We start from the raw sequence: 19,904 nt of genomic DNA, 5'->3' as shown, positions 1-19,904 counted from the left end.
ACTAATATAATTGAGGACAATTACAGGAAAGTGGCTATTCAGCTGGACTTAATTAAGAAATCTCATCTTTTTTTTGTTTCCAAATGGGTTTGTAAAAGGTCTATGGATAATTCCCTTACCACCCACACTTACCGAAAAGGAAATATTATTGAGTGTTCAAGCTCCTTCATTTTTATTTCTTGCTTCTTTATGTCCAAATTCCTGCCTGTTATACTTAAGTTGCCTGAAGAATTATTTTGCTTTCCTCCCTTTTCTCTAGATCTGTATGTTATATTAGTAAAGGTACATAGTTTTGGACTGTGATTCTCTTGAATTCTCATGCATGTTTTGAACCATGAGTTATCCAACAACTTTCAGTTACTGCTTTGTTATATGTCATCTGTATTCCAGTTGAAGATGGCCCATACACTTTTTTTAAAAAAAGAAAATAAATAAGTACAATAAACAATTTTTAGATTGAATAATTTTATTTATTGAGTTGAGTCATACATGTATAGGATCATTCATCTCATTCCATTTTACAACAACACAAAGATTGGAACTTCAGCCTGATGATGGTGAATGTGATTTCGCCGAAACGTCGCATAGACATGCAAAATATTACACAGGGCAAAACCCCAACTCAGAACAATCTACATATATATATATACTGTATATATATATATATATATATATATATATATATATATATATATATATATATATATATATATGGGCGACTGTAAGTTCAAAGAAAATAAAACACAATCCATAATTAAAAACACGAGTAACATAAAATACTGAGAATAATCACAACATCCCACAATTAATACCACCATAAAATAAATTATGGATTACATCAAATGTTAGATACTAATAATCATAATAATTGAAGCACTCTTTCAAAATTTCAGGCAGCCCAATAACACTGAATGCATTCAAAATATTCACATTGGCAGCATGGAGAATCCTGACAGCTGCTCCAACTCATCAACTTAGCCAAAGTCTTTATGATTGATATAAAATGACAGCTGCGCAGCTCTGCCTTTGTATATATGAAAATAATTAAGTGAGCACTAAAATTCTTTTGGAGCACTGTCATAGGGTCTACAAAAGGTTAAAATTAAAATTGAGGAAAAGGTTTTGATTTGTACGGGTCAGTGGGAAAAAACAATGCCTAGAATTTCAAACTCAATATACTCTCAACATAGTAAAATAATTTTTCCTCTTCTCAAATATGGACTGACACAAGCTTCAGATCAACAACAGAGGTAGATGATTTAATTAATCAGTATGTTTTAAAATTAAAATTTGCTGTTTTAATATCTGTTACAGTGAATGATCAATAGTTCAAACTACAAGTCTTGCATAGACTATCAGAAAAACTTTGAACTGTGAGTAAAAAAAACAATAAGATACCATCAGGTTCCATACAGAAATTAAGACAGTGGTGAACAGTCTTGCTGAGAAAATTATACTGTGTACTAATTACATGATTTTGAAAGAGTATGTAAGGACAAATTGTTTGATGGATAATATGATTAAGTATCTTTCTTCTCTTAGCTTCCTTCAGGACTCAAACATAATATCATTGGAAAGTCAATGAGAAAGTTGTTGTTACCATTAGTGACTTTCTCTACAATTTTCGCTAAAAAAAATCTCTTGGTGATCAACATGTCTTGGGGCAGTGTGTCATTAACATGGTGAATTTTCTGCCAGTTAGTTCATGACTGAATGAACCTGCCTTGGCCTGAAGATCACATGATGATTTGTGATATGTCCTCTGAGCATTGCGTGGGTAAGGAGAGGTGAAAATGGATGCAATCAAAGCAGAAGGTTGGCACCTACAGACTAGGTAGACATTAGGCATCATTTTGGAATACCATCCACTTTTCTCATAAAATGACCCTCAGTTCCTCTAACATGAAGTTTAATTATGCGGGCTCCTTTTGCATATGGGCTTATAGAATAGATTAGAAATCTTTATTGGCCAAGTGTGATTGGACACGCAAGGAATTTGTCTTGGTGCATATGCTCTCAGTGTACATAAAAGAAAATATAGATTTGTCAAGAATCATGTGGTACAACACTTAATGATTGTCACAGGGGTCGAATAAGCAATGAAGAAACAATATTAATAAAAATCTTAGGATACAATTACAGTCATACAGTTATACAGTCATAAATTACTATCATACAGTCCTAAGTGGGAGAAAATGGGTGATAGGAATGATGAGAAAAAAACTAGTAGAGATAGAAGTGCAGACTTAGTAAAAAGTTTGATAGTATTGAGGGAATTATTTGTTTAGTAGAGTGATGGTGTTTGGGGAAAAAACTGTTCTTGTGTCTAGTTGTCTTGGTGTGCAGTGCTCTGTAGTGATATTTTGGGGGTAGGAGTTGAAACAGTTTATGTCCAGGATGCGAGGGGTCAGTAAATATTTTCACAGCCCTCTTTTTGACTCGTGAAGTACATAGATCCTCAATGGAAGTCAGGTTGGCAGCAACTGTTTTTTCTGCAGTTCTGATTCTCCTCTGAAGTCTGTGTCTGAAGTCTATGAGCTCTCAATCCCTTGTTCCCTGGTCAGTTCTTGTTTGGATTACTGCTATACGCTCTACGTTGGGCTACCCTTGAAGCATATTAAGAAGCTACCATTGATACAGCAATAAGGATAACCTGGATAATTCTGGATAACCTTAGGGTGGCACATGTAACATCTCCTTCACCATGTGCCCTCCTCCGCTCCTGTAACCAGTCAATCAGGCTAGCTCATTGTGTGTGTGTAAACTCTCTCTCTCTCTCTGTGTATAAACAGTCAAGCTAACAATCATAAATCAAAAGTTCAGAAAACCTTCCCCTCCCCCCTTGCATGGGAAGGAAATAAAAAAGAAGTCAAGAGTTTTCATCATGCAGTTGTGGCTGACTCTTTTTTTACTTGTTTCACACACACAAGGATGTCCCTGCAGGCTGATTTTGACACACAGGATTAGCACTCCTCAGGGAAACAGCCCCCTATGCCATACCCTTCAGTACACCTGCCCCCAGACACCCAGTGCCCCCAGAAGAGCTGTTGAAGCCTCTCCCAGTTGGAAGGGAAACCAAGCCTGGCAAAAAAAAACCTGTGCATTCCTTAACTTCTCCAGCATGAAAATTGTAAAGAGGGCACTTACTCATCAGCCTCATTCCTGATCAGGGGTCTCAGCAACCAGGGCCTGCAATTTTACACCAGCTGGCTTCTCTGCCAACCTCCCCAAGGAGAGGAAAGGAAAGCCCTTTAATGTGGATCCCCTGGCAGTGTCCCAAGTCCAAAGAAAATCCCTGCAAAGTCTGCTGCCTCCCTTGGCAAACATGCCTTCCTTTGAAGCAGTGGTTCTCAACCTTCCTAATGCCGCTTTAATGCAGTTCCTCATGTTGTGGTGATCCCCAACCATAAAATGATTCTCGCTGCTACTTCATAACTGTAATTTGGCTGCTGTTATGAATCGTAATGTAAATATCTGATATGCAGGATGCATTTTCATTGTTGCAAACTGAACATAATTAAAGCATAGTGATTAACCACAAAAACAATATGTAATTATATATTGTGAAATATTTATTTCTAATTACAAGTAAATGAAATTTTGTCTTGAAGCGTGGTGTAGCATGGGCAACAGCCTTAATATAACAACAGTAAACTACATTGCTACATTCTGTGACCGTATGCATAAAAAGCCAACAGTCAGTGTGAAGGTTGAGATTGTGTTTTCCCCGATGGTCTGAGGTGACCCCTGTGAAAGGGTTGTTCAACTCCCAAAGGCCCTGTGAGTAGTGAAGGACTGCTCATCTTTGGCGCTACTGGTGTGCCCTCTGAGGTCGTCGCGGGCATGCGCGCATCCGGTGGGCGTGCCTGTTGGTGAGATTCAGCTTCTGCGCATACACAGAAAGTGAATTATTGTGTGAGGACACATGTGCAAGTGAGATTTTGGTGATTTTCGCCAATGTTTTTGCTTCCACTCCTGCGCAGAAGCAAAAAATCACCGAAATCTTGCTCACGAGTGTCCTCACGCAAGATTTTGCTTGCTGTGCATGCGCAGAAGTAAAATCTCACGTGGGGGCACATGTGCATCCATCGGGGACATACAGCTGCATGCGCAGCTCCAATTTTTTCAACTTAAACTGGGCACCAGTCCCTGTAACCAGCAGCCCATTATAGCCTGCAACCAGTGAAGGGCTGTAAAAATTGGGTGTGGCTTATTGTGGAGGTGTGGCTTGCCAGCCATGTGACTGGGTAGGAGTGGCTTGTCGGCCATGTGACCAGGTGGGAGTGGCTTGACAATATTGTGACTTGGGGTGGCTTAAAGATTATGTGACTGGGTGGGAGTGGACCAAGGTAAGTTTTCAAATAGGTGCTTTGGCTCTTTTTCAGTTGATTAAGTCACATTATTTGAATAGCCACAAAAAGGACAAATGATAGACAGCATTATGTGTTGAGGAGAACAGTAACATTTTAAGGTTTCGTACTAGATAACAGGTTAGAATAGAATATAATTCTTTATTGGCCAAGTGTGATTGCACACACAAGGAATTTGTCTTGGTGCAGATGCTCTCAGTGTACATAAAAGAAAATATAGATTTGTCAAGAATCATGTGGTGCAACACTTAATGATTGTCATAAGCAATAAAGAAACAATATTAATAATAAAAATCTTAGGATACAAGCAACAAGTTACAGTTATACAGTCCTAAGTGGGAGGAAATGGGTGACAGGAATAATGAGAAGAAACTAGTAGTAATAGTAGTGAAGACTTAGTAAAAAGTTTGACAGCAGTGAGGGAATTATTTGTTTAGTAGAATTATGGTGTTCGGGGGAAAAAAACCTGTTCTTGTGTCTAGTTGTCTTGGTGTGCAGTGCTCTGTAGTGATATTTTGAGGGTAGGAGTTGAAACAGTTTATGTCCAGGATGCAAGGGGTCATCAAGGCAGTAGATTAACAGATTAGGCAAGTAGCTCAATTTTCTTTAATTGCTATAAAAGTTCAGGTCTAGATAATGATTAAAGCGCTTATGGGTAAAAACACGCTATTTAATTATTTCCTATTTTAAAAGTAATTAAGGATCATACTAAAATAGTAGAGAAGGAAGGACAATAAAAAAACTATTAGGTATTCAATAAATAGTACATAAACTTACTACCCCCACTTCGTCCACCCCCTCCTTGGGGGCAGCAGCCCATCACTGCCTACGACCCACAGGTTGGGAAGCGCTACTTTGGAGCACAGAAACATAGAAGATTGACGGCAGAAAAAGACCTCATGGTCCATCTAGTCTGCCCTTATACTATTTCCTATATTTTGGATATATGTTTATCCCAGACGTGTTTAAATTCAGTTACTGTGGATTTACTAACCACGTCTGCTGGAAGTTTGTTCCAAGCATCTACTACTCTTTCAGTAAAATAATATTTCCTCATGTTGCTTCTGATCTTTCCAACTAACCTCAGATTGTGCCCCCTTGTTCTTGTGTCCACTTTCCTATTAAAACAACTTCCTTCCACTCTAGCCACTCCAGGCGACTTGAAGGCGTCGACCGACTTGATTCCTTTAATAATTCACAAGAATTCACAGAAAAGGCCAAGGTTGGATAGAACGTAGGCGGGGAGTTCTCTCCCGCCGCGCCTCGGGCAGGGCCCGTAGGCAAGGAACCGCAGCCCAGCCCAGTCCAAAGGTCAACTTTCTGCCCCCCCAACATTTTTTTTTTGTTGCGTGGACCCTCAGAGGTGGGCGCAGGCCGCTCCGCCAAGTTTGCACAGGGAAATTGAAGCGGGCGGCTCGGAGGCGCATCTCCCGCCGCCACCTAAACGGAACCTTTTGCTTTTTTAGGTTTTTTTTTTATTATTATTTATTAGATTTGTATGCCCCCCTCCTCCGAAGACTCAGGCCGACTCACAAGATTGGCCGGCCCGGGAGGCGCGGAAAACCCGCTTCAAATTTGAAAACGGGGTTCGCAATTCCTCCCTCAGTTTGCCTCAGCGCGCCGGGTTGGAAGCCCTCGCGCCCCGGGGCGCTGCGTTTTTGGCGGGGCCGGCGCGCCCTCTCTCTTACGTCACCTCAGACTTAAGGCGGGTTGCCCGCCAGCGGGAGGGAGGCCCTTGGCGCTGTTACGGCAACCCGCGCCTGGTTATTTTCTCTCTTGGCTTTTCTCTCCGACCGGCCATGCCGGTGACTCGCGGCTGTGGGCGCCTGGCGGGCGCGCTGCTCTTTGCCGCCTTGTTAGTCGCGGCGGCGGGAGCGTCGGGCGGCTGCGCCGAGCTGGGACGCTGCTGCTCGGGCAGGAGCCTGGAGTGCGTGAGCGCCGGTTGGAGACCCGACGGGTCCTACGGCGCCTGCTATTGCGACCAGGCTTGCCTGTCCGCCTTGGATTGCTGCAGCGACTACCGGCGTTTTTGCCCAGGTGCGTCTCTCTTTCTCTCTTTCCGCGCGCGGCCCCGGGGTGGTTGACGCGGGCGGGCGGGCAGGGAGCGCGCCAGGTGAAGCGGGCCTTGGAGGGAGGGAGGGGCGGTTCCCGCCTGCTTTCTCCCCACCCTCTTTTTCTTCTCCGCGGCTTCTTTCGCCCGCGTCTACGGTAGCAACTGCTGCGCCTTGGAGGCTCCACTGCTGCGCCTTGCGGGTAAACGGCCGGGCAACTCTGCGAGTTAGATACAGATACGGATGTTAGAAACATAGAAGATTGACGGCAGAAAAAAAGACCTCATGGTCCATCTAGTCTGCCCTTATACTAATTCCTGTATTTTATCTTAGGATGGATCTATGTTTATCCCAGGCATGTTTAAATGCACTTACTGTGGATTTACCAACCACGTCTGCTGGAAGTTTGATTCAAGCATCTACTTTTGATCTTTTCCCCAACTAACTTCAGATTGTGTCCCCTTGTTCTGGTGTTCACTTTCCTATTACAAACACTTCTCTCTGAACCTTATTTAACCCTTTAACATATTTAAATGTTTCGATCATGCCCCCCCCCCCTTTCCTTCTGTCCTCCATGAAGTCTTTCCTCATATGTTTTATGCTTAAGACATTCCACCATTTTTGTAGCTCTTCTTTGGACCGGTTCAATTTTATCAATATCTTTTTGTAGGTGAGGTTTCCAGAACTGAACACAGTGTTCCAAATGTGGTCTCACAATCACAATACACCGGCCAATGAATTCATTGATTTCATTGCCTTAATTCATTAGCTAGTGTATTATAATTTTGGTTTGTTTGGGGGTTGAATTAAAAATACTAGAATTTTAGCTGCTTCACAGTTTAGTGTACAGTGGCATACCTTTTTCCTTCCTGCATATTTCTGTATAAACAGTACAGTCATTTTTGGTGGCCTTCCTATCTTTGTTCCTAACATTTCTTGATTGACTTTGTTTTATATTTCTTAGTACCAAAACAACTTATTTACATGGCCTTTTAATTTTTTTCCTACCTAAAGTTAGGGTTGCAGTTGTATATTTCTGTTGGTTTATCTGTACTTTTAAGTAACGTAAAGGTTGTAAACTGCCCTGAGTCCTCGGAGTAGCTTAAAAGTTGTAAGCCTCCCTGAGTCCAATCCATCCCACCCCATCCATCCATCCATCCATCCATCCATCCATCCATCCATCCATCCATCAATCAATCAGTTGCGGCCCTATCTGGACCGGGACTCATTGCTCATTGCTCACAGTCACTCATGCCCTCATCACCTCGAGGTTTGACTACTGTAATGCTCTCTACATGGGGCTACCTTTGAAAAGTGTTTGGAAACTTCAGATCGTGCAAAATGCAGCTGCGAGAGCAGTCATGGGCCTACCTAGGTATGCCCATGTTTCACCATCACTCCGCAGTCTGCATTGGCTGCCGATCAATTTCCGGTCACAATTCAAAGTGTTGGTTATGACCTTTAAAGCCCTTCATGGCATCGGACCAGAATATCTCCGAGACCGCCTCCTGCCGCACGAATCCCAGCGACCGATTAGGTCCCACAGAGTTGGCCTTCTCCGGGTCCCGTCAACTAAACAATGTCGGTTGGCGGGCCCCAGGGGAAGAGCCTTCTCTGTGGCGGCACCGGCCCTCTGGAACCAACTCCCCCCGGAGATTAGAACTGCCCCTACTCTTCCTGCCTTCCGTAAACTCCTTAAAACCCACCTTTGCCGTCAGGCATGGGGGAACTGAAATATCTCCCCCTGGGCACGTTTAATTTATGCATGGTATGTCTGTGTGTGTGTCTGTTAGCATATGGGGTTTTTAAATATTTAAATATTTTAAATTTGTCTGATTGCTTATGATTTGTTTCTACATGTTGTGAGCCGCCCCGAGTCTTCGGAAAGGGGCGGCATACAAATCTAAGTAATAAATAAATAATAAATCAATCAATCAATCAATCAATTAATTAATTAATTTTGCAAGGGATCAACACCCTTCCCCCCAAGCAAGAGATCCAGCCTACACCTTTTCTGTTCCATTGATTGATTGCTTCCTCTATCAGAAAATTTCTTAAGTTTGCCCAGCCCATTGCTCCAATAACTCCCAGAATCCCTGAGCAGTGAGAAATTTTTATTTTATTATTTTATTTTATTTTATTATTGATTTTATTTTATTTTATTTGGTTTGATTTCTATGCCGCCCTTCTCAACCAACTCAGGGCGGCTTACAACATAATAAATACAAATACAAAACGTGCAAGAAATATAATACGTATTAGAAATCTAAAAAATTCTAAAACGTCAGTATCTTATTTTTATTTTTATTTATTTATTATTCATTCATTCATTCATAACATATACAAAATAGCAGCTATTGGTATAAATATAAACAAAGTAAATACAAATAAATGAGGGCAATAGGACAGGGTCGGTAGTCATGATGGTGCGCTTATGCACGTCCTTACAAACCTTTTAGAAATGGGGTGAGGTCAACAGTAGGCTGTCTAAGGTTAAAATTTTTGGGGTTTGGGGAAGAAATCACAGAGTCAGGTAATGCATTCTAGGCATTGATCACTCTGTTGTTTGAAGTCATATTTTCTGCAGTCGAGTTTTGAGCAGTTTACAAAATCTAGGAAATCCGGATATTTCTAATATCTGAAAGGACAAGGTCAGGGGAGAATGCCCTTGGAAAGTGATTTTTTCCCCCAGTATTAAACTCTTACAGTCTCCATACAAATGGAGCAGCTGAATGAAGATTGAGGCTGGCTGGACTAGACGACAGATTATGTTTACAGAGATATTGCTTATTTTGTCATGCCATGCCATTGATCCCTTGGCTAGAAATGAGAGATTGTGTCTTCTTCCGAGAGTGTTTAATACTCACCATGGCCATGGAGATACTACTGTGGTCATAAGTGCCAGGACCAGTTTTTTTCAGTTGCATTGTAACTTTGAATGGTCACTAAAAAATAGTTGTAAGTTGCGGATTACCTGTACGTTGCCCAAAAAGTGAATGTAAGTTGCCAGGAGCTAACATTTACTGGAAGGTACTATATAGACATTCAAGCTTTTACTGGAATCTTCGCATGTGATGGCCACATTAGAATGCATTTAGCTTTCAAGCAACTTTGGCTTGACAGCAGCTGTGACATAAAAGGTAGTAAAATTGGGACAAGTCTCACTTAACAACTGTCCTGTTTAGCAGTGGAAATTTTGGGTTCAATTGTGGTCATAAGTCGACTAGACTATTTTTTTGCCTGCCTTTACTCTATACCAGGGGTCTCCAACCTTGGCAACTTTAAGCCTGGCGGACTACAACTCCCAGAATTCCCCAGCCATCTTGTAATTTACATTGAGATGCTTGACAATTGACTCACGTTTCTGACGGCTGCAGTGTCCCCTTTTATGACCTTCTAACAAACAAAGTCAATGGGGCAACCAGATTCACTTAACAACCATGTTACTAATTTAAATAACTGCAACGATTCATTTAACTAATGAGATAAGGAACGTCATAAAATAGGGCAAAACTCATTTAACCAATTTCTCACTTAGCAACATAAATTCTGGGTATCCATCATAAGTTAAGGACTACAATGTTTTATTTTCCCCATTGATATTAATGTCTCCAGCTTCAAAGTATTTCTCTCATTTTCTGGTGCGCTCCAAAAAAGTTTTGCAAGTTCCAATATCCCCAGCCCAGAGGGAAATTGCTTAGCCTGAAAATAATGGTTGAAGCTGCTCTTTCAATTAGATGCCTTGAAGATATTGAAGCTGCTCTTTCAATTACCGGTAGATGCCTTGAAGATATACTGGATATTCTGGAAGTCATCGGTCTGATCTATGTCTACACTTGGGAAGACCATGAGGGCTAGAATCTTGGTGTAAGATATCAAATCAAAGAAGCCTCTATGCTTAATGCAGAATTCTGCTGTGTAATTCTCATACTGTAACTGTAATCATTCATTCATCACAAATTTGAAACTTTTTATGATAAAATGGTTTAAGTACCAACAGACCTATAAATGAATTAATTTCCCTGGTTCCTCCTCCCCAAACTAGTTGTTTAGTTTTTATTAAAACCATTGAACTCTATTGTTTGATAATCAATCAAGGGTTGATTTAAGTACTGTATTGCATCCTCTAATGCTGCCATCTTCTGGTGTTCTGCTGGTATATTAGCACAATCATTGGAGTAGAATAAGGTCAGTGACCTCAATGTTTCTTGTAAAGGTCAGTGGAATGCTTGTTTGCAAAGTAGTCTATGATCTTTACATTTGATTTCTCTGTGTGTGTGTGTCTTTGAAATTCTCTAAGCAAACTCACTTAAATTCCATGTCATCTTGCTTTGCTAAAGATCAAAGTGATTTAGCCCAGTTTCCTCAATTGTCTCTACTTAGATCTGCAATTTATAGACTTCTCGGCTGGCGCTGCCAAATGCTTTACTTTGGGTTCAGCAGGGAAACTCAGAAGACGCTTCCTTTATACAACACAGGAACCGAATACAGTAGATGCAAGCACAGCCGTGGTTTATTGCACTGCAAGATTTATTGACAGCCACAGTTGGCTGGGTTATCAGAGCTAGTGAAATGGAGTCTAAGATGTCAGGGAAGGAACCAGGAGATTGAAGTTCTAGTTTAATTCCTAACCACAAAAGCCAGCTGATGACTCTAGTCCAGTTACTTTCCTCTTTGCTGTAATTAGTATTGGGCTCTGAAACAAGCTAGCTGAAAATCAAAACCCTTTTAGCATCATGTACTGATACGCTTTGCTGAATTAGGTGAGCACAAAACAGGCTGACCCTGCAGCAAAGGGAGATACGCACTAACAACAACAACAACTCTGTCAGCCTCACACAAAGTTGATGTAGCGTAGAAGATAGGAGGAAGGGCTGTGTGTGAAGCTTTGAGCTTCTGCGTGGAAGGTGGGATAAACTTTTTGCAGGCCACTGAAGCTGACTGTAGATCTGAAGGTCAGCGGTTCAAATCTCATCACCGGCTCAAGGTTGACTCAGCCTTCCATCCTTCCGAGGTGGGTAAAATGAGGACCCAGATTGTGGGGGCAATAGCCTGGCTCTGTTAAAAAGTGCTATTGCTAACATGTTGTAAGCCGCCCTGAGTCTAAGGAGAAGGGCGGCATAAAAATCGAAGAGAGAGAGAGAGAGAGAGAGAAATTAATAAATAAAACCACTTTGTGTCTTGGAGAGTTTCAATAAGCGAATCCATTTTTGAATGTTGAATTTGAAAATGCAGAATTAAAAAAAAACTTGCAGCTGGCTAGATGGCATTGGGCCTATTGTTATGCTTCAGCTTCACCTATTCACATGAAGGTTGCAGGGGTAAATCGGAGGGAGGTGCATTGTTTTGAACTCAGAAAAGATGGGATATAAATGTAATCAGTATGTAGGTAAACATAGACTGCAGTTCTTCATCTTGTAGCTAGAAAATCACATTGATGAATATTCCCCCTGTAAATGAAACTACTTACATTCAGTTAGAAAATTAGCAGAAGAAAGACATTTAGAAAGTCTTTATAACTTGTGGATGTTTTGATTGCAGTTCAGTGTATCATCTCAATATGTAAACTAAATCTTGCTTTTAAAATATTATCTATATAACAGGCAGTCCTTGATGTAGAAGAGTGATGGCGAACCTTTTTTTCCTCAAGTGCCAAAACAGCGTGGGTGCGCACTATCGCACGTGCATGAGTGCCCACACCCATAATTTAATGCCTGTGGAGGGCGAAAACAGCTTCCCCTGCCCTTCAGAGGCTCCCTGGAGGCTGGAAACAGCCTGTTTCCCAACTTCTGGTGGGCCCAGTAGGCTTGTGTTTCGTCCAACTCAGGGTCCAAAGGCTTCCCTAGAGCTGGGGGAGGGTAAAAACGTCCTCCCCCATCCCCCTGGAGGTTCTCTGGAAGCCAAAAACGGCCTCCTACAGCCTCTGTGGAGCCAAAAATCAGCTGGCTGGCACATGCATGCGCGTTGGAGCTGAGCTAGGGCAAGGGCACATGTGCCAGCAGATATGGTTTCACATGCCACTGATATAGAATATAAAATGTAGAATAATAAGAGTTGGAAGGGACCTCGGAGGTCTTATATTCCAACCCTCTGCTTAGGCAGGAAACCCTAGAGTTGTGATGGCGAACCTATGGCACGCGTGCCGGAAGTGGCACACAGACCCATCTCTCCTGGCATGCCACCATCGTCCATTGCTCTTTTGGGCTTGCATTGGCCAGCTGGTCTTCATACACGCAGGAGCACCAGAAACTGGAAGAGCAGCTCCCTGGCGCACATGTGCGTGCTGATAAGTTGAGTGTGTGTGCACGTTCCTGTTTTGGCACTCTGTGTTGAAAAGTTTTGCCAGCACTGCTCTATAGGCTTTTCAGACAAATGGTTATCCAGTCTCTTCTTAAAAACTTCCAGTGTTGGAGCATTTACAACTTCTGGAGGCAACTTGTTCCACTCAGTAATTGTTCTAACTGTCTAATAATTGTGATCATCTGTGGTCATGACCAGAATCATTGTGGCAAAACAAGGCAGTTGTTAAATGAGTTGTACTCCATTCTAATTCTGGGACAGATGTGTCAAACTCGATTTCATTGACGGACACATCAGGGCTGCGTTTTGGCTTGGGGAGCCAAGTAGGCATGGCCAGCTCAACATCACTTGGGTCGGGAGCGCCTGTGGTAGCCCAAGTGGAGCTTGGGAGTCTACAATGGCCTCCTGCAACCCTCTGTCAGTGAAAACAGAACTCTGAACCTCCCGAGCTCCGTTTTCACTGGCAGAAGGTTGCAGGAGGCTGTCGCAGCCTCCCAAGCTCCGTTTTGCTGGCAGAGGCATTGCGGGCCAGTCCTTTGCGGTTTCCAGGGCACCTCGTGGGCTGGATTCAGCCTAAATGCCTTGAGTTTGACACACCTGTTCTGGGATGTTCACCTGATACCGCATAGAATGGATTTCAGCTTTTAGGAGTAACATCTTATTCTTTCTGCAGAGGCTTCCTGCCTGGTCTCTGACTGGAGTGAATGGACTGGGTGTGCCGAACGCTGCAAAGCGGCCTACCGCCTCCGAAGGAGACATGTGATCCAGGAGCCCAGAAACGGTGGACAAGCCTGCCCTGCTCTTGAAGAGAAGGCTGGCTGTTTGGAGTATTGGACTCAGCAAGGAACATTGTGCAAGGACTCCATTCGTAAGTGGGAGAAAGGCATTTCAAATCCTCCTTTAAGCGCCTTTAACAATAGTGGAAATCTGTTTGGGATATTTATTAAGGTCATCATTTTTATATTGCATAATATTAAAAGTCCGTTTGAGAGATGGATCTGATTCCGCTAAGCACAGAGACTGTTTCAAATAACAGCTGGATGTTACATGAGCCATTTCTGTGAAAGAATAAGGAAGAGGGGATAGGTAGATTTGGGTTCTTACGTGACATGAACTCAGTCAGTGCTATGATTTCCCACTCTATAATTGTCGTATTTTTCAGAGTATAAGACACACCTTTTCTGCCTTAAAGTGGCTGAAAATTTGGGTGTGTTTTATACTCCAAATTTAGCTTTTTCAAAGTTTTTCCCCCTAGCCCTAAGAAGGTGCTAACAATCTTCCCAGCTTGCAGGATTTTTTTTTTTCATTCCTAATTCCTCCAAAATATTTTTTTCCCCCAAGCATAAGTCTTTGCAGGCTTGTTTTCATTGCTACTCCTCTGCAAAAGGTTTTGTCAGCCCTAACCAGGAAGTAAAATAATGTGCTGAAACTGACCAGACTGAAGACACTAGCCAGATGAATACCTGATAGGTAGATTTCCCCCATATTTTCCTCCCCAAAACTAAGGTGTGTCTTATACTCCAGTGCATCTTATACTCCGAAAAATACGGTACTTTAGTTTGAACTTACCTCCCATGATGTTATTGCAGGACTTTCCCAAGTACATAAAAAACCAATATTAAATATAATTTTTCTCTCATTTTAGCCTTTAGTTTCCAGTAAAGAGCAACTGCCTTTGGGATTAGCCCTGCAAAAATCAACATCTGGAGTATATAACATAATTATTGTGAAAGGCCCCTATGACCAGGTACAAAAGAATCTCCAGGAAAATGGATCCGTTCCTACCAAGCTTAGGAACAAATCTGGCAGAATCTAATCAAGAGCATAGTTCCCTCTAAGCTGCGCAGTGCGCTATAGCGCAGAGGTTTTTAACCCCCAGCCCGGGAATTTCAAATTCCAGCGCACAGGACCGATCGCTGCGCCGGAATTTGAAATTAAAGGAACTGCCGCTGCGCTGTAAACAACAGTTTGCAGCAACAGTTCCTTCAAGTAAAGGCGGGAAAGAAAGGGGCCAATTATAGGCCCGCTTTCTTCCCCGCCCCTTAAATCCCAGACGTTCTCCGCGTACACCCCCCCCCCCGCAGCCAAATGGTTGTTTAGCTGCTGGCCCGGTAAGGTAAGAAAAGCGTTGGGGGTCCCTGGGTCTGCTGCCAAGCCTTCTAAGCATCCATGGGGTGGGGGTGAGAACGAGGGTGGGGGGTGATTACCGGGGGCCCTGGGCCAGGCTGCCGGCCTACCGCGGCTTCCCCGGCTTGCCCCGGCCCGCCCGCCGCCGCCCAGACCCGGCCGCCAGCCTACTGCGGCTTCCCACGCCGCCGCGGCTTCCCCGGCTTCCCTGGCTTGCCGCGGCCCGCCGGCCGCTGCCGAGACCCGGCCGCCGGCCTACCGCGGCTTCCCCGGCTTGCCATGGCCCACCCGCCGCCGCCCAGACCCGGCCACCAGCCTACCGCGGCTTCCCACGCCGCCGCGGCTTGCCCGGCTTCCCGCGGCTTTCCTGGCTTCCTGCGGCCCGCCGGCCGCTGCCGAGACCCGGCTGCCAGCTTCCCGCGGCTTCCCTGGCTTGCCGCGGCCCGCCCGCGGCCGCCCAGACCCGGCCAGCAGCCTACCGCGGCTTGCCGTGGCTTCCCTGGCTTGCCGCAGCCCGCCGGCCGCTGCCGAGACCCGGCTGCCAGCTTACCGTGGCTTCCCCGGCTTGCCACGGCCCGCCCGCCGCCACCCAGACCCAGCCACCAGCCTACCGCGGCTTCCCGCGCCGCCGCGGTTTGCTCGGCTTCCCGCGGCTTTCCTGGCTTCCCGCGGCCCGCCCGCCGCTGCCGAGACCCGGCTGCCGGCTTACCGCGGCTTCCCTGACTTGCCGCGGCCCGCCCAGACCCAGCCGGCAGCCTACCGCGGCTTCCCATGCCGCCGCGGCTTTCCTGGCTTGCCGCGGCCCGCCTGCCGCTACTGAGACCTGGCTGCCAGCCTACTGCGGCTTCCCGCGCCGCCGCGGCTTCTCCAGCTTGCCGCGGCCCGCTCGCCGCCATCCAGAACCAGTCACCAGCCTACCACGGTTCCCCCACCGCCCAAGCCCGGCCGCCGCCCTGTCGCAATTCCCCCAACCTTCCCATGGGTACTGCCCGGTGCCTCAGCAGTCTACTTCGTTACGCGAATTGCTCGGGGTGATGGCAGGGCTCTTGCCTCCGAGCCTTTTCACCCCAAATCCGACGGCCGCCTTCTCCGGGTCCCAGGGAAAAAGGAAAGTTTCCCAGGAAGCCCCTGTGCTTCTGGCCCCAAAAAACATATTTGTGCGAGTGAGTGGTGTTGCAGGGCAGGAAAAATAAGAAGAGAGTAAGACGGAGAGAAAAAAGAGAGGAAGGAAGAGAGAAAGAAGGAAAGAGAGGGATGGAGAAATAGGAAAGAAGGATGAGAAAGAGGGAAAGAGTGAGAGGGATGGAGGGGGGAGGGAGAGAGAAAGAAGAAAAGGGGGAAAGAGAGGGAGGGAGGAAGAGAGGAAAAGAGACAGAAACAGATAGAAAAGAATGGGAGCAAGAAAATCAAAATCTAGTTTGAAACTAGCTCAACTATTTAAGTGGATTTTAAAGCATAGATTTATTAATAGTTTTGTTTTTGTTTTTGCTGGTTGTTTTAGTTTTAATAGTAATAGATTTTGGTTTTGTTTTATTATTAATTTCAATAAAATAGAAGGGAGATATATATATATATTTCAGCTAAAAACATATATATATATATATATATATATATATATATATATATATATATATATATATATTATATATGTGTGTGTGTGTGTGTGTGTGTGTGTATGTATGTATGTATGTATGTATGTATGTATGTATGTATGTATATATATATATATATATATATATATATATATATATATATATATATATATATATATGTGAATGATGAGGCAGCAGCCATCTCGATCACCGGAACATAGAAACTTTAATAAAACCACTTAGCTTTCGTTAGCGTGCTGCTAACTTCGTCAGAGTATTAAAAATGCCATGGGAGACAATCACCTTTATAAAGCATTATTCAGTCTGCTCATTGCCCGCGTCATAGGGCCACACCCTTCCCTCCCCTCTGCGGCAAGCCTAATTGTGGGCTTGCTCATGCTGGCTAAAGGGGGATCTACCGCTTTTACTCGTGTCTGTTGCCTCTTTCCCTCCCCAAGGGAGGAGGTGGAGTTATGAGGCAATACTTCGGAGGTGTTCGGTATTACTTTTTCCCCCCCATTATCCCCCATGGCATTTTAATACTCTGACGAAGTTAGCAGCACGCTAACGAAAGCTAAGTGGTTTTATTAAAGTTTCTATGTTCCGGTGATCGAGATGGCTGCTGCCAAAAATTAGAGGGAACACTGATCAAGAGTTGCTGGGAATAGTGAAATTGTTGCTCTGCACTAAGTATCTTAAAAGGTTATTCATGCAAGAGTGAGCAGACCTCCACAGAAACCAAGAATAGGACAAGGACAAAAAAAATGAATTGAAAGGAGATACTGGCTGACTATCAGAAATAATTTATTAATGGTGAGAGCTGTTAAGCAGTGGAATGATTTATCTAGAGCAGCCCTGGTTTTTCCCCATTGTAAGTTTTCAAGGAGGTGAAATGATTACCTGCCAAAGTTGATTCATTGCATTCTAGTGTGAAGAGGAGGGTTGGACTAGATGATTGATAGAACATTCCAACTCATACATATTTTTATGATCTGTTCTAGCATTTTAGAAGGTATGCTGAGAAAGCTATGGCTGTTATATTGACATGAATTAATTAACCAAAGTAGGAATGGTATTGCACCCTTATGCCTATTTGGTTGTAATGATCATAATGAAGCATTTGTCAATGTTCCAATAAACACCCACAACAAAATATAACTCCAAGGCTAGAAATTCCTCAAAGTTCCAATTTGTTAGAGATGCCATGTTGGCAACATTTGGGAAAACCAGAATCTGAAAGCTTCCGGGTTTTCTCCACCCAAACGAAAGGTCAAGTCCCTGCCCAGCACTCACATGTCCATCACACGATCCAATCAGGCACCATCCAAAACTGAAGATGCCTCCCGGTCACTTCATTGCAGTTACAGGGCACAACAGCCTTGACTTTCTGGAAAGAATGTTATTTAGACTACTACACACAGGGTGTCCAGCAAACATGGAAAACAGGGAAATCAGGGAATTATCAGGGAAATTGGCGGTTCGGGAAATATCAGAATTATCAGGAAACTCGTGAAAAAAACGGAATAAATCAGTGGAAAAAAACCAAACTGTATTAAAATGTTTAAAAGTCAGGGACAAATCATGTTTAAAAGAAATGGATTGCGCTGCCTGGCAGAGTCAAGCAAAAATGAGCATAAGTGTGGCAACAACTTGCTTCTTCAGCTACCGATATTTCTCCACGGCTTAGCCATTTGGTATGATGTCATCTACGACCGCGCCTTAACTAGATCGCAAGTTACAGAGAAACATCAGGTAATTTCAAAATGCTTTCCCCCTGGACACCCTGGACATATCACCTACTCCATATAATCCCCTATCCCATTTTCCCACAATAGAAAATGTGGCAGGCCTGAATACAAAAAGGTAAAAGATGGCTTCCAGGCCTGACAACATCATTTCCATCTGTGTTTGAACTTCATCCTATTTATTTTATCACTTCCAGTTCTTTGATGGACCAAATAATAGGCTAGACTTTAGAGTTCTCAATTTTTGTGGAGTCAATTGGGACCCATAAAACTCTACAGGGATAAACCAGTTTAACAGATCCACAATTCTTGCGGCGGGAGAAGGTTACTGCCTATCTGATTTACGACATTGATAGTATTTTATGCAAGATATGTTGGGTTAATGGCATAGGCTCAGGAGAAGGAAGCCTCTTCAGATATGGCAGTGGTTCTCAACCTGGAGGTCGGGATCCCCTTGGGGGTGGAATGACTGTTTCACAGGGGTCGCCTAAGACTATGGGAAAAGACAAATTTCCCATGGTGTTAGGAATTAAAGTTTCTGTTCTGGCGCCTTGGAACATATTTTTACAATCCGACCAATCAGGCGTCTACAGTGGGGGTGTCCCTCTAACCTTCCTGCCAATCAGCTTAAAGCTCTGTTGGGAGAATTGGTGCTAGACCTATGGTTGGGGGGGGGGGTCACCACAACACGAGGAACTGTATTAAAGGGGTTGTGGCATTAGAAAGATTGAGAACCACTGAGATATGGTTACATGAACCACAGATTTGTCTTTGCAGCTCAAGGCTGTTGGGAATTATAGTTCTGCAACAACTGGAGAGGAGAACAGGTTCCTCATCTCAGGCATATGGAAATACTTGTGTCAAGGCAGCTATGAAACCTTGCATGGGCATCTAAAGTGTCAGTGAATACGGAGATCCCCTAGGACAGTAATGGCAAACCTTTTTTTGGCTCCGGTGCTGAAAAGGTGTGTGCACTTTAGCATTTGCATGCATGCCCATACCCATGCCCTCCCCTGTGCATGCACACAATCCCTCCCACTTCCTCCACGTGTACACCCTCCCCCCCCATACATGTCATTGACCTCACTGAAGCCTCTGGACCCCTGAAGCCTGAGGATGGTGAAAATGGCTGAAAAGAAGGCCGAAAACCAGCTGGAGCTAGCATAGGGCAATGCCTCACATGCCCTCAGATATGACTCCGCGTGCCACCTGTGACTTGTGTGCCATAGGTCAGTGATTTTCAACCTTTTTTGAGCCGCGGCACATTTTTTACATTTACGAAACCCTGGGGCACATTGAGCGGGGGGGTGGGGGCTAAAAAAAGTTTGGACAAAAAATTATCTCTCTCTCTCTCCCTCCCCTTTGCTCTATTTCTTTCTCCCTCCCTCTTTCTCTCCTTTCCTTCCTCTTTCTTTCTCTCTCCATCCCCCTTTCTTTCTCTTCCTTCCTTCCTCTCTTTTTTGCTCTCTTTCTCTCCCTCTCTACGTCCCTCTATGTCTTTCTCTCTCTCTCCTTCCCTCCCTTTCTTTCTCTCGCTCTTTCTCTCTCTCTCTTGTTCTCTCTTTCTTTCTCTTGTTCTCTTTCTCTCTCTCTTGGTTTCTTTCTCTCTGAGCTTCGCGGCACACCTGACCATGTCTCGCGGCACACTAGTGTGCCACGGCACACTGGTTGAAAAACACTGCCATAGGTTCACCATCACTGCAACAAATAGATAGGCAG

At 44.1% G+C, this 19,904-nt stretch overlaps 1 protein-coding gene across 1 annotated transcript in view; it reads left to right on the top strand.

Annotated features, from left to right (window-relative positions):
- Positions 1 to 5,704: 5,704 nt before the first annotated feature.
- The window catches only part of LOC139163687 (somatomedin-B and thrombospondin type-1 domain-containing protein-like), a 28,372-nt gene continuing 14,172 nt past the window's right edge, over positions 5,705 to 19,904 (top strand). The window contains exons 1-2 of the mRNA XM_070744642.1: positions 5,705 to 6,407; positions 13,395 to 13,589. Coding sequence (XP_070600743.1) covers positions 6,170 to 6,407; positions 13,395 to 13,589 — 433 coding nt within the window. The 5' untranslated portion in view covers positions 5,705 to 6,169. The remainder of the gene's footprint in view (positions 6,408 to 13,394; positions 13,590 to 19,904) is intronic.

This window comes from Erythrolamprus reginae, chromosome 3 (assembly GCF_031021105.1).
Source record: "Erythrolamprus reginae isolate rEryReg1 chromosome 3, rEryReg1.hap1, whole genome shotgun sequence".
Lineage (NCBI taxonomy): Eukaryota > Metazoa > Chordata > Lepidosauria > Squamata > Dipsadidae > Erythrolamprus > Erythrolamprus reginae.
Note: the sequence above shows the minus strand (reverse complement) of the source record. Positions and strands in the feature narration are given on the sequence as shown.